This window comes from Cynocephalus volans, chromosome 9, assembly GCF_027409185.1.
Source record: "Cynocephalus volans isolate mCynVol1 chromosome 9, mCynVol1.pri, whole genome shotgun sequence".
Taxonomy (NCBI): domain Eukaryota; kingdom Metazoa; phylum Chordata; class Mammalia; order Dermoptera; family Cynocephalidae; genus Cynocephalus; species Cynocephalus volans.
Genome location: NC_084468.1, coordinates 75,014,323 through 75,029,508, shown reverse-complemented (window position 1 = coordinate 75,029,508; position 15,186 = coordinate 75,014,323). Strand labels below are relative to the sequence as shown.

Sequence of the window (15,186 nt, the reverse complement as noted above, 5' to 3'; positions counted from 1 at the left end):
AATCATTTTCAAAAAAGGAAGTAGTTGTGTCACTTCCCTGCTCAAAATCCTCCAGTGGTTTCCATGCACACTTAATGACATCCAAATGTCTTGGACCGCATGGCCTTGCATGTCTCGCTCCTGCCCATGCCTCCGATCCCATCTCACATCCTCCCCCTCTCTGCAGTCCAGCCATACTCCCCTCGTTTCTGCTCTTAACAAGGTCATTCCTTTTCCCAAATTCAAGTCTCAGCACTTCTGATTTCCTCTGAATGAAATGAACCACATCTTTTAACTCTGCATCCTCCATGTCTCAGCCACAGGGCCCTCTGCTGACCACTTTTCTTAAAGCAGCCTCCTCCGGCTCTTCTCAGTCTCACCACCCTCCTTACTTCCTGCAGCACTCTTATCAAAGCCTGTAATTCTTGTTTATATATCAATTATCAATGCCCCCCATTAGAACAAAAGGTCTATGAGAGCTCGGACCTGTCTAGCTTGATCTCAGCTATACAACCAGGGCCTGACACGCAGTGGGGGTTTAATACCCATTTAATGAATGAGTAAATAAAAGAAAACAAAGGATGGAAAAGACAAAGTCCAACTCCTCTGGTCAAAAATACACACATCTCACCATTACCACTGCTGCCACCAACGCCGCCAACTAGGAATTCTAGCTCTGGCTCTGATATTAACTATAACTTTTAGCAAAATTAAGTGATTTCACCCTTGTAGACTTTATTTCCAAAATGAAACGGCTATGTTTAGCTTTAAAATTTTAAACTGACAAGAACAGTTGCTACACTTGATCTTAGCCAAAAGGCCAAGAAGTGATGCTTTACAGTTCTAATATTCTAAATTCAGTATACAATTTCATACCCCCACATCTCTGTTTATTCCATTTCTCCTTTTCAATGAAAGGCCTTTTACATAAATCCTGTATCTAAAACCTGTGTCTGGGCATTACCCCACCCCCCACCCCCCTGCAAACCCCCGCTTTGGGGTCCACATTCATGAACACTCATACAGAGATACCATGGTTTCTCTCTCATTTGTTATTCTCAGACAGAAAGAGAGATATAAAGATCTCATCCTTCCAACTGGGCAGGCCCAGCTCTGATGTGGCAACTCTGCAACTGGAAGGCATCCACATGAGATCACCGAGTCCTGGCCCTGCCCTCAGAGAGGTCATTTCACATCTTCCAGTTGACACAAAAACTAAAACTGACACTCCCAGAGAAAACCAACTGCAGATTTTTGTGGTCCAGGCCTCTCTTTAGTCAGAATATTGACCTTTTGATAATTTTTTCCTTTAGGATCTTAGGAAAGACCTAAGTTTTAACTGTGAAAATGACATATCCCAGAAAAGAATATTTGTTTGAGTACCAACTAAAATATAAAACTAAGTACTTTCCATGTGGTGAAAGAATAGAGAGCAATGTAAGGAATTCACACTTATGTGGCTTGAGAATGAAGGAACTCCAAAAAAGACAAGGCTACTTTCCTGTTTGGATTCATTTTTAAAATACTGTTTCATGAGGGGGTAAGGGGAGTGGCAAATGAAACAAACTGCAAAACCCAAAACCATCCTCACACTCAGAGCCAGGAAAAGAGAATCTCCTCTGATTTACCTTCAGACCAATCAAGCAACTGACCACTTAGCTCCATCCAATTGCTCCTTCTCTCAGCTCTACCAACAGCCAACTGCCTCTTCTGTCCCACCTCCAAAAATAACCCAGGACATTGCTAATACTAGGGTTCTGTATTCAAAGTTCACCTGTTCTAAGGTTAATTCCCTGGTTTTTTGGGTCTCCCATCTTTATGCTTTTCCTGGGTTCACCAATATATTAAAATTTCAGATTTTAAATTCAATTTACACTTTTTGAGAACATTTTTAAAATATCCATTTTGTTGGGTGTGTTAACAGAAAATTAGTGCTAAGTCTGTGAAATGTGAGACTTTCATTCAAAGAGCTAAATCATATCCAAAACCTAGCCAGAAAAAGCCAACATCACTGCTTCCCAGATTCCCTCTTTATTCCAAGATCTGGGCTCCTAATTCCCCCTAATATGGGTCACCCAGAGCCCTCCATCTGCCTGACCCCCACCACCACCACCATGGGACTCCCAGGCAGTTGGCATCGCAGTTGCCATTGACATGAGAGCTCATAGAGACCAGGGGAAACCATCGTATGAGAAGAAAAACTGACTGCCCACGGAGGCCACATATGAAAAGTTCACATCCCTCAGTTTTTGACAGCAGATGCTTTTGTGCCGAGAAAACCCCATTCTCACTAGATGTATGGGGGATTTTGTTCATCTCAAATGTCACTCATCTGAAAATATGCCATGGCCACCGAACAGTTCTACGTCTAAAATATATATTAAACCCAAGAGACTTTAAGACCTTGGAGAAATATCAATTTGGCTTATTCTCCCCTTCTCACCCCCCACCCCAAGAATCTTAAGTTAACGAGGATCCTCTCCCTGAAACTACTGGGAAACCTACTGGCTAAATTTACACAGGTTCACCGTCTGAAGGCTGACATTTGAAACTTTCTCCAAGCACCTACTAATCAGATAGAGAATGACTGAGTATGTACAAACAAATTGTTTCATGAGTGTAGGCTGATCTCTGCACAAGGCTATAATCTCTCCTGAGGCCCCTGGGACCAATATTCCTTTGGCATTTCATCTTGCACTTAAGCATTTGATAGACAATGCAAATACTTGCTACTATGTTTAAAATTGTTTTAAAGCAATTTTTTAATTTTTATTTTTTATTTTTTAAAGAGAGAATATCCCCTTATCTGGTTTTCTTAAACTAGGAACATACAACAGACCCTATTTAACAAATAAGAGTAAAGCTAAAAAAAAAAAAAAGTTCTTTATTGTCTGAATCATAAGGTCGGCTGACCATTCTGAAGAGGAATGTCCATTTTACTCTTTATTCTTCCTTCATTCAACCCCTTCCTTCCATCACAGCACAAATGTTCAATACATGGCCCACTGCAGTAATCTCATAATTGAAGTCAGAGGTGCAGCTCTGCAACCTTGGTCATTCCTACCATTTGTTTTATTCCCCACCTTTCTTATTTTTCCTCAGCCCCCAAACAAGTCGCATACTGAAGACATCCTGGGGTAGAACCCCAACCTCCCTCTTCCAAACCAAAGGCTGACACACTGCAAATGATATTTTTTCCCCCTGGAAGATAAGGGTTATCTTTCCAGAATCCTGAAAGAAAAAAAAAAAAAAAAGTTTTTTTTTTTTTTAAGCTTAAGGAATTTTACCTTCTGGCATTATGTAAGATTGATATCTGGGTGGTACAAATTCTTTAAGCAATAGATATGCAAATTAGAATATTTATGCAATAGATGTAACTAAACCACAGACTTTACATTACCACAAGCTTTAAAATTCACTTTAAACATTTCACTTTGCATTACTAATCTTATTTTTGGAAAAACTAATACTACCTTAAAATATCAGTGATAGGATGTATGCTTATTTTCCACAAACAAAATGCTGCCATTTATCTATGGAATAGAAAAGGAATTTTTTCTTGGTTTAAAAAAATGCAGTATTTTGGTTACTTTTAAAACCCATAGTTGAATAACATTCTGTATTATTTTTGTGACTCACTCTCAAATGAGATGTCATCATACACCCACTCTTCTACTTTAGGTGGTAAATTAAAAAATATTAGAAGAAGAGAACCTTAGTTTCAAAGTTCTTACAATTTACAAGGAACAAATCTTTTAAAAATATACATAAAAGACTTTGCTGTGATCTCTTGCTTTTACTTTTTTACGGTTTAGAGCTCAGGAAAAACTAACTGGGGCTGAAGTATCAATCAAAAAAAATTTTTTCTTCACATTGTTGAAAAAGCCAGTGTCCTCCAAAACTAAAAAAGACAGCTCAAAACCTTCCTGAAACTTTCTGGTAATAGAATCATTCTTTATCTTGATTCGGTTGCAGGTTCTACAGGTCTATACATTTTTCAAAACAACTGTATTCTTTTAATCTCTACCTGTTACTGTATGTAAATTATGGCTCAATAAAAAGTTTTCAACCTTTCTTCAAATTGCACTTCAATAACTATCATCAGTAATCCATCTCAGACCTGAGCTTTTCATAGGTTAAGATCCTAAAGCCAAAAAGAAATCCCCCTACCCAAAAGCCAGACTCACCTCCCCACCCCCACATCCATCTAAAATCTGTCTTCAAACTGGACTTGCCCAAGATAGGAAACCCACTCACCTCAACTGACTGAGAAGGCATCTTCAGTTTGGTGAGCTTGGCTTTGGCAGGCACTTTCAAGTCTGTTCTTTCAAAGGTCTGTTGTCGGTAGTCCTCTGGCACTGGCTTCAGTTCAGGAGACTCACTAGGAGTCTGATCTTGACCATCCATGGGCCGGACATAAGCTGTGGGCTTCTGCTGCATTGCAACACTTTTTGAGGGGAGCGAGGGGGGAGGAAATGTCTGAGAAGGTGGCTGGGGTGGAGCTACCCCAAGGCTGGCAACCGCCAAACTGTCCTGAGGGGTCTCTGTATCATGGACCTTTACTGTTGGGTCCTTGGGAGATTTGGCTGGGCAGTAGCCTTTATTGCTATTGTTACTGCTGTGAACCTTGCTGCTTCCTTGCATCCTGGGAAGAGTTTGCTGGCTGGAATGCATAGGTGACAAAGGGGGTACTGGAGAAGGCAAAGAGGAGATTAAGGGAGAAAGCTCCTTCTCTGGAGCTGAGTCTGTCGTTGAAGCACAGCAGTCTCCAACAGCTCTGTGGTCACCATTTTTGTGATGATTGGAGCTGCACCCCTCCTGACCAAGGCGATCTTGGGTCAGCTGATGGTTGTCTGGTGGGCCATAGCTTTTGGTGTGGAGACCTGACACTGGTTCTGTTCTTGGCTGCGGCATCTTTGGATTGTGGCGAATGTTACCAACAGGAAGTGGTCCAGAGGCGGGAGTGTGAATGGGCTGGTGGTGGACACTAGTGTGGAAGGAGTTGGATGGAATGCGGCTCCCCTTGTCAGGAAATACAGGATATTTCTGCTTTCCCAACCTATTTTCAGAAGCATCCAAGCAATGAGGGTGGGACTTGGTATTAAGGAACTCCTTCATTTCTTCATAGCTTCCCAACATGTTCTGTATTCGACTAGATAGTTCATCACCTTTCGCTGTCTGGAAAAAAAAAAAAATCAACAGTTAGATACTGAATTAAAAAAAAAAAAAAAAAGGAAAACCATGATTTAATAAACTATGTTACATAATATTTTTAAGGAAAAAACCCTCACTTTAATATGTAACATACAGAATTTAATGTGTAGTTTTAACCCAGTTCCTCTGTTGGGAAGCCTGTCATGGACACATATCACTAATTACAAGAAACTAACATTACAAAAGAAAACTACAAACTTTAGTTAATTCTGACTAACAATGTTCAGATCATTTTCATATTTTGTTTTCAAAAACCACCTCTAGGATACGGTACCTCATATTCACAGTTGTGACTCGTCTGAACTCAATTACATTGAGTCATTTTATCACAGAGTCCGATATTGTAATAAACCAGACTTGCATCTTCTAATATACAGTAAATACCTTGTAGGGCTCTCCAAAAAGGGGAATCTTTTCAGGAAATGCCTCTTTCTCTTGGTGAGCTTCCTGGTTGCGTCTTTCCTTCTCTCTAATTTGAAGCAGGTTTCTGTTGTCATTGTACAAGCTGTTTCAGATGCCGCAAAAGAACAAAAACGATAAAATTTATCAGTACTATCCAAGTTTTGTTACACATGTGTGGAGGGAGGTGAGGACAGGCCTAGGAAGAGGCGATGATAAAAGATGTGATTTAAAGAAAGAATAATTTCCTTAATCCACTCCTAGACTGAGGCCTTGCCCTCCAGCCTCGGGTCCCAGCTCCAGAAACCCAGGCATTCACTCTGGGCCACAGCCTCCATCATGGATCAGGATGACTCCAGACTGAACAGTCTTTTATAGGCAGTGGTGGAACTGAGGCAAGATTAATGTATTTTTACTTTCAGCTTGCAAAATAGGGGGTAAAGGTAGAAGCTTTTCATCTGAAGTCAGCAGGATATAAACTTTAAAAAGGCTGTTTTCCTGGATCAGTAGCGTACACTTTGGAAGATTAGAATCAAAAGGCTTATTTCATAATTAAAAGATTACCGGGCACCCAAAACAGCATTTATTCTTAGTTCACTCTACTGGGAGTGTCTTAGGCATGTAAATCCAAAAAAAAGATTTTTATTTCTCATTTCAAATGTCAAGGATGAGAAAATCCAATTATGGATGTCAGCTCTACCTACTGAGAACTCCTTATAATCTGATTGCTCTAAACCACATAACACCGTATCATAAATCATCAGCCCTGGCACCAAAGTGGTTAAAATGCATTCACTGAGGAACAAATCACAGAAATGGAGACCAAAAGAAGTTTTAGCTGGCATATAATCCAAAAGGGGGCTTGCCACCCTGTCAGCAACACAGGCCACTTCTTCCTTACCCTCTCATGTGATATAATAAATAAAGAAAATAAGAACTATAGAAAGACTTTTGTCTTCATAAACTTGCTTTTAGGGAATCTACTGAATCTTTTTTCCTAGCACCATTTGAATAGGAAAATATTCACTTGTCTCACTTAGACTTTATGCACCTGTAGAAACTCTACCCCTGATGGTAGACAGCCTCCCCACCTCCTTTCCCAGCTTCTTTGCTCCCTTATGACTTCTCCCCTGATTTCCTCTGGCAAGAGCCTACTGATCTTCCTCCCTCCCCCACATCTTATCCCTCTAATTCAGCCTTCTCATGAAAAGAAACCCAATCTAATGCCCTGGTTCTCAAGTCACTATCCATATTTTTAAAAAGCAAGCACTTGATGGATCTACTGCAGAATAAACTAAATCCTTTTTTTGGCATTAAAATTTCCCCATAATTTGGTACAGATCTACTACAGAAATTATGCCAATACGCCCCTGCAGGCCTGCCACATGCATTTCCCAAACATACCCTGTAAATTACAGCCTCTTGCTCCAATCCCGCCCAGGCACACTTTATGGAAAGATAACCAATTCTTCCAGGACCAGCTTACTTAGGAGGCACACTTACAACCCACCTAGTATATTTCAGGCACTCCAGACTACTCCCTGTTCCTCAGTGATATGCTACACTTTGATGCTTTCATTCCAATCACACAAATTTCCACTGCTTCTCTCTCAACCACACACCCCCATCCCATTTTCAGCTTCCAGCAAAATCTCTGGGGTGATTCAAATGTTACCCCATTCTAAAGGCATCCTCAAATCCACCAAGTATGTACTTACCTATCAATTGGCTCTCTCCCCCATGCCCCTCTCCCTAGAATGTGGACTCTATCAGAATAGAACTTCTCATTTACCTCTCTCTTCTGGTGCTAAGGCATGGTACTTCTCATAGAAGAAATTTCTGCAGCAGTTTTCATTATTTTAGAATGAAATTGGGGTTTTTGATATTTATACAAAAGAACCCAATTGGGCCATTCTTTCACAAAATTCCTAACACTGGCTTATTACTATCTGATTCTAAAATCAAGGTGTCTCCCAGAGGGAGGACATCCTATTAAATTAAGGATTCTGGTTAATTACGGTTTTACTTCATTAGTTTCAAAAAAAAGTAAAAACTCACAGCAACATTTTATTGGCAGACATATGTAATATTATACCAACTTTGAGAAAAATTTTGTTGTTTTTTTTTTTTAGAACTTACCATCACCCTTCAACTGAAAAACCAGTAAGTAATGAAAGCCATCACTGAAAGCCATCATGAATATCATTGTTAGGATGAGCTTATGAGGTACAGATTGAGAGAAGCTCACTCTCATCCAGAGTGTGTTGGGCAACCCCCTCTTGGGTCTCTCTCACCAAGCCTCCTGGGCAGACCAGAGGAAGGCCAAAGAGATGGGAAATTCTCAGCAATACAGAGGTAGGCTGTGAGCCCTTGTTCTGGTTTGTCTCCTTTCTCCTGGCACCGAATAGGGTTTTGCCAGTTGCCCTGGGTAGCTTTCTGGTTTATTTGGCTTAAACTTATTGCAAGTTTGCAATGGCTTAGTAAATTGTCAAAAGTTCCCAGGCACATTTTTTTCAGATATTTTTTTTCTTGGTTCCACTTTGAAATCAGGGGAAATATAAATTTAAAAAAATTAAAAAATGCAATTCATAGCATGAGTAGATCTGTGTTCAGCCTATACACTCATTGTTTTTAAACTAAGGTGCAGGCAAAGAAGGGGTGGATGGAAGAATTTTTAAATGAGGGGATTTTAGGAAGCTGCAAATGTCTTACTTGATTCACAAACTCTGTAATTACCTTTGAATAATTACAAGTTAACTATCGCTTTAAAGGTGGAAATTTTTTTTTGTCTTGTGTAGAGGAAAAATGCATTTTTGCTCTCACACACACACACACAGGATAACCTGATCCCATCAGCCTGGTCAGACTCTCTCACTGTTCTAGAATAGAGTGAGTTACAGGTTTTCCTTCACTGAGCACAAACACAGCAGTTTGCATTGGATAAGAGGCTCTCAAACTTCAGTGAGCATCAGAATCACCTGGAGGACTGATTAAAACACAGATTACAGAGACCCACAGAGTTTCTGATTCAGTAGATCTGAGGTGGGGCCTGAGATCTTTGTTGAACGAGTTTCCAGGTGTTCTGAGGGGCACAAGAGAGTGCACTCTTTGGGGGGCTAACAAAGAAAAATGACAATGATGACAGAGCAGCACTGAGCCTCTGTCACTCAGTCAGCACTGATTCAGGCACATCGCACCAGCCTCCCATGTAATTTCACAGCAATGCAGTTAGAGTGAGATTATCAACTCCAATTTTCTTTTCTTTTTTTTTTTAAAGATGACCAGTAAGGGGATCTTAACCCTTGACTTGGTGTTGTCAGCACCACACTCTCCCAAGTGAGCTAACTGGCCAGCCCTATGTAGGGATCCGAACCCCTGGCCTTGGTGTTATCGACACCACACTCTCCCCCAAGTGAGCCACGGGCCGGCCCTAATCCCATTTTTCAAGCGAAAAATCGAGACTCAGAGATGGACTTGCTAATAAATAGCAGACCTGGAAATTCCAATGCCTGGCAGCAAAGTTTGCATTTTCAATCACAGTTCTGCTTTCAAGCTGTGTTGAACAGGGCCACGGTAGGCAACAACAGTGGTGCATGAAACTGTGCTAACTTATAATCATGATTCCTTAGTCTCAAAGAGCAGGCTCAGAGCCACAAAATGTATGTTTGGTTAAACCTATCCACACAGGTCTATCCTCAACTAAGGACCTAACAAAGGGCCCTCTGAGAGAGGACTGGCCGACAGAATGAACTTGCTCTTCACATTACAAAAACTGCTACAATTCTTATTTAGAGCCTTTTTAAAATTTACAGAATTGAGGTCACTGGCCCCACAATAACCTCTGGGTTGACAAGTCATCTCTAATGTGCTAGGGGACTCTTTGTGTTAATTTCTTTTAAGGACAGGCTGTAAATAAACTTGCACCAAAGTAGCTGCAATATGCCCCACATCGGGCTCTGCTCCCATTACCTTCTGGACGGCTGACCTAGGCCATGTTCCTAGGGCCTCGCTGCCAGCTTTCTGGTCAGTCCAGGAGTCCCCACCTGGGGAGGAAAAAACATCAAGTCGAAAAAGCTGACTGCCCACAAAAACAAGTCCACATGCTGAAGTGCCCCTCCAGGAGGTAGGGGTGGTGCCAAGTCTGTCCACCCAACAGACATCCATGAGTTCTCCCAGAAGTCTGCAAAAATATCTTCAGACAGGGAGTAGCCTTCCTTTCAGCAGCCACATTCCTGCTTTCAGATCTGCCATCTTCAAGGTTCAACATGATGCACCAAAAGATCTCTACAGAATGCACCCAACCACCTCCTCCACCACTCTTTTTAAATTCAGTGAACAGAAAGACGGAGGGGGGACCACAGGCTTCAGTTCCGACGCCTGGCAAGAAAGCAGGCACATGCAGAACATAAATGTGCAGGCCAAGGGAGGAGGGCGTGCCACAGACGTTTGTGCTGATGTGAAAACAGAAATTCCCCACTCTACTTAGCACAGGAGCCTGAATGAGCCTTTGGAAATCTGAAGCGTGCCAGGATGCTCTCACTTTCCGAGAGGTGGTGAAAATCCGGAGGAATTCAGAGCTGCTTGTTCAGCCCCTCAATAGTCATCTAGTCAACCCCATGCTGAGGCCTGTCAGGGCACATTTACTCTGAATTTTCAAATGTTTCTCCTTGTGGGTGTGGGAGGATGTTAAAACACTGTGATAAAAGGAAAGAAACCACAACTCTGTAAAGATTCCTGAGAACGATTTCTTTTTCTCTTCCCCTTGAACTAAAAAAGGAAATAGCACATGGGGTGAGGAAAAGATGGCAATAGAAAGGCCCAAGTAGGGCCTGAGACATGGGGCAGCATGCTGGCTCTGGATTGTCTAGCTGGGAGCACCTTCTCCCAAGGGCCCTGCTGCTAAACTAGGTTAGTCATGCAGGATTGCTGAATGCCACTTAGTGCTTCCATGGCAACTCGTGGCCCACAGGGCTGGCTGTGCACAGCTGACTACCCATTTATCACCCTTGACTGGTCACTTCACACAGATCTTCCTCTGAGAGATATCACCAACTCTCTCTAGAACTCATGTTTAAATTTTAATTCTCCTTTGGAGGATAGAGTGGCAATTTCTCCTACATATTTAACTTAGTAGGCATGGAAGAGACATCTGGCGGGAAGGAAAGGGAAAATCCTAAAATCAACATTGTACATTAACTCTGGAAAAGATCAAGCCTTCTTACTGTTTCAGAAGCACTGTGACATTCTGATTTGAACGTACAAAGGATAGAGCAACACATAAAACTCACAAAAGTTGGGCAACCCTGGCTTACAGAATGGTGACATAAATGTCACAAAGAGAGGCAAAAGGACAGGATGCTTGGGTTCTTACTTGCCATGCAAGTCACTGTTTGATTTGGGAAGCCACATCTGTAACTTAAGTCCAGCTTCTGGCCCTTTGTTTCCATGTTCCTCTATTCCTACCATCTAACAGGAAGGAAACATTTTTCACACATTGGCTTTTTGAAAAAAAACCCAACATACTTCAAAGCACAATATTAGTTTCCATTAAACTATACACTCCCAAATATAATCTAAACATGAGAAATCAAAGAGGCTCCATGTTTAAAGGCAGAATAAATGTGGCAAAGAATGGAGAATTTTTCCTCTTGCTTCATGCATGCAAAAGAATCTGCGACAGGCTCTCTTACAATAAAAATCATTCAGCTAATCTTCCTAGATTTTCAATCTCAATACCTCCTTCCCTCACCTAACAGGCACAATAAGCATATAGAAAAAAAATCAGAATCTGATTTTACATTAAAAAATAATCAGCCAAGTGCAATGACAAAATAGCATATGTCAGTTGTTTTCCTGGAGGAGCCCCTGGGGACCATCTCAATGTATTAGCAGGGACCATTCCCAACGTATTAGTGCTCTCTGCTACTCATTTTTTTTAGCAGAGTCTCAACCTATAATTTATTACAATGCTTAAAAGGGGGGTTTATGTGACCCCATTTTGCAAAATTAAATCAACCTTGAAAACATCACCCATATATATCTTCTTGCCAAATCATTCTCCTCTGGGAGGGTAATACATGAATGTGAAATTTACATTCTTCTCACCCATAATAAACTCTCTCTCTGACTCAGAGCCAAATAAGATATTTTGCATATCTTAAATATACACCGTAAATTTTAAATTGAGACAGACTCTACCTGGGCAAACTTGAATAAAAAGTCATATCAATTCCAATGAGAGAGATGTTAATCTACCTTTCTAAATGAACATGCAACATATTTCTCATGCGTGTTAATATGCAGCAAAGGCCTGAAAAGATACACATTACAAAAATCTATCAAGAAAGAGCATGGCATTAGGGTGGAAGAGGTTAGGTAGTAATTTGGTTTAGGGCACATTTTGTTAACATGTCATTTTAACATCCTTTTCACAACAACAAAGTATTAATTCATTATTTCTCTAGTTAAGAGTTTTGATTAAAAACAAAGAGCCTCATACACATATAGAAACTTCAAGATCAGGGATAAAAAAATATTGGGGTGTTGATCATTTTTACATTACCTCTCATTAAAAGCTCTGAAAACTGATTTTGGGCCCTAGACTCAGTCTCAGATTGTTACCAAATAATTACAGACCCATCTGCATAAAGCATAATGTCACTGCTGTATTAGAGAATATGTTCCAAAGTTCAAACACCAGCAGCTGATATTTTTTAATTGGGGTAGTGAATATATCCTATTTTGTTTCTCTTAACAGATCATATGTTTTGAGAGGCATGTTTTATCCTACAGATGAGAAAGCACAAGAACCTGTCTTCCTCATCAACTGGCTTTAAAATGGGGCATGGGGGGAAACTGTGTGTGTTTGAGGAGGCAAGAAGGAGAGCATATAACAGCTCCAACAGGAAAGCAGGATGCAGGCAAAGCAGATAGATGAGATCATGCATCCCCATGTACAGTACACCAAGACTTTTGCCTTCCAAACATATTAAAAAAATAAAAAACTAGTACTGACTGAGCACAGTCATCATGCAAATAAAATAGAGCAATTACGCAAACCACGCCAGTGAAAAGAAATGACTTCTGACCTCAAAGATTTGACTGTCTATTGCTAGGGGTTGACAAAATATGTTTTTAATGTTACATGAAATGTGAACATATTAATGTTACTGACAAATTCCAGAAAATTCAATCTCTGAGAAGTGTTCCCTAAAATGCTGAAGAGTACTTACCTGTAGCCAACTGAAGGGACATACAGAAATCATCCCCCTACACACCATAATGACAACAGACTTGACACAAAATCTGTCCCGACTAGTTATTTATGTCTTCCCCTTTAGATATAAAGGTCCCTCCCTGGTGATCAGAGCCACCTCTGACAGCCTGCTTTGTTGGCACTGGTCACTTGGCACCAATCAGAAATGCAGGCAGCTCCTCTTCCCCCACAAGCTGGTCTGTACTAGGATCAGTCAGAGACCGGCCTCATTACCATGCCATTCTTCTCACACTCAACTGACCATGAAGGACCACATCACACACCTGTGAAATAATGAGGCTGGTGAAAGTCTGTCTCATTACACAGCTACAAATTTTAAAACTCCTGCAGTCACAAACTAAAAAAAATATAGATAAGCAAGCTTAAAGTTTTTTAAAAAATTCTTACTTCATTTAATTCATCTCCCAACTTTAACTCTATTGAGCATCCAAAATTCAAGTGCTGTGTGAACTTCTTCACTTCTCACTTCAGTGCAGTCCCAACAGGCTCCTCCTCCTTGGTTATCTACCTCCACACACCTAAAAGTCATGAATCTGATCTTGTCATTCACCTATTGAAAAGCTTCTGAGCCCCCTGCTGCCTGCAGGATTACAGCTCCTGGGTGGGTAAGCCATGCCACAGCCTTCACCACCTGGCTTCCGCTGGCCTCAGCCCTCCTGGAGTAAGAACACCCTTTCTGTTTATTCTCTCACCTCTCGACCATGGAAAAACTGGGGAAGCTCTGGGAAGCACAGCCCTTTCCTCTGCCAGTTCCCTAATGAACTAACGTGTCTTCCAAAGGTCTTCCTCAATATCACGACCTCCCTCTATCTCTGGGGATACATCTTCTATCTGTGTTTACATTTACCAAAACTAGATGGACTTCATATACGCCTACAGATTATCCTTATTAGATTGTGAGCCCAAGAGGTATATGAAAAAATGCAGAACATCACTGAGCAAAAGGGAAATGCAAATCAAAACCATACTGAGATATCATCTCAGCCTGGTTAGACTATTATCAAAAAGACAGAAAATAACACATGATGGCAAGGATGTGGAGAAAGGGGAACCCTCCTACACTGTTGGACTGTAAATCAATACAGCCATTTATGAAAAACAGTATGGAGGTTCCTCAAACAACTATAGGTAGACCCAGCAATCCCACTACTGGGTATATAACCCAAAGGAATATAAGTCAGCATGTCAAAAGGATACCTGCACTCCTATGTTTATCACAGCTCTGCTCACAATAAATGTCCACTGACGGATGATTGTGTAAAGAAAATGTAGTATTTATACACAATGGAATATTACTTAGCCATAAAAAAATTTTTTTGAAATTGTGAATCCTGACATTCACAGCAAGACAGATGACCTTGGATAAAATTATGTTGAGTGAAATTAGCTAGGTGCAGAAAGAAATACCAGATGTTCTCACTCAGAAGGGGTAGGAAGGAGGCAGGAAGGAAATAAGAAGTTGAACTTCCAGAAGGAAAGAGCAGAACTGTGGTTACTAGAGGGGGGGAGGGAAAGAGGGGTTAGAGGTTAGTTAATGGATACATAACAGCTAGATAGGAAAAATAAGTTCTATGGGTGTACAGTCAAGCTAGGCAGCTACAGTTAACAATAATTTGCATGTTATCAAATGACTAGAAGAGACTGAATGTCACCATAAATGATTGTTTTGTTATGATGAATATGCTAATTACCCTGATTTGATCACACATCGTACACATGTACTGATATTCAACTCCTACCCTACAGATATGTATAGTCGATACATTTCAATTAAGAAAAAAAAAAGATTGTGAGCTCCTTAAGGACAAGGATTGTTCCTGAGGGCACTGTACCTACCACAGCGATTAGCGAAAAAGCAATGCAGAACACGTTATCGTGTGTGTGTGTGTGTGTGTGTGTGTGTGTGTGTGTGTCTGTGTCTGTGTGTGTGTGTGTGTGTGTCTGTGTGTCTGTGTGTCGCACTGCACTCAGCCAGTGAGCGCTCCGGCCTTCCCTACATAGGATCCAAACCGGCGGAAGCGCCACACCCTCCCGAGTGAGCCACGGGGTCGGCATTACTCAATTTCAAATGATCCTGAATTCTGCGGAATTCCACCAAGGTGTTATTTGATGACAAAATGTGATTCATTGTCTGATACCTAAAACTGATTTACCAGATTGTTTCACCCATCAGATGACTCAAACCTAGAAGAAAGCCGACATCACCCTTTCCCAGATCAGCCAAGAAAGTGGCCTCGGCTAACACTATGTGCTTATCAGTTAATGTCACCGGTTTTATTCTTCAGCTTACCACACTTCTTAAGTCACAAAAATCCAAG

The 15,186-nt window shown here is 41.0% G+C and overlaps 1 protein-coding gene and 1 pseudogene across 7 annotated transcripts in view; both read right to left on the bottom strand.

Moving 5' to 3' along the window:
* AFF1 (ALF transcription elongation factor 1) overlaps nt 1-15,186 on the bottom strand; it is a 178,905-nt gene that overhangs the window by 79,169 nt on the left and 84,550 nt on the right. For 5 of the 7 annotated variants that reach the window (XM_063108745.1, XM_063108748.1, XM_063108749.1 and 2 more), the window contains 2 exons: nt 5,578-5,698; nt 4,237-5,157 (listed from right to left, as the gene is read on the bottom strand). The exons of 1 other annotated variant lie outside the window; for it this stretch is intronic. In XM_063108745.1, coding sequence (XP_062964815.1) covers nt 4,237-5,157; nt 5,578-5,698 — 1,042 coding nt within the window. Of the gene's footprint in view, nt 1-4,236; nt 5,158-5,577; nt 5,699-9,561; nt 9,611-15,186 lie in introns of those variants that run through there. One more of the 7 variants, XM_063108751.1, reaches the window with a different exon arrangement.
* LOC134386741 (U2 spliceosomal RNA) lies at nt 693-811 on the bottom strand (annotated as a pseudogene).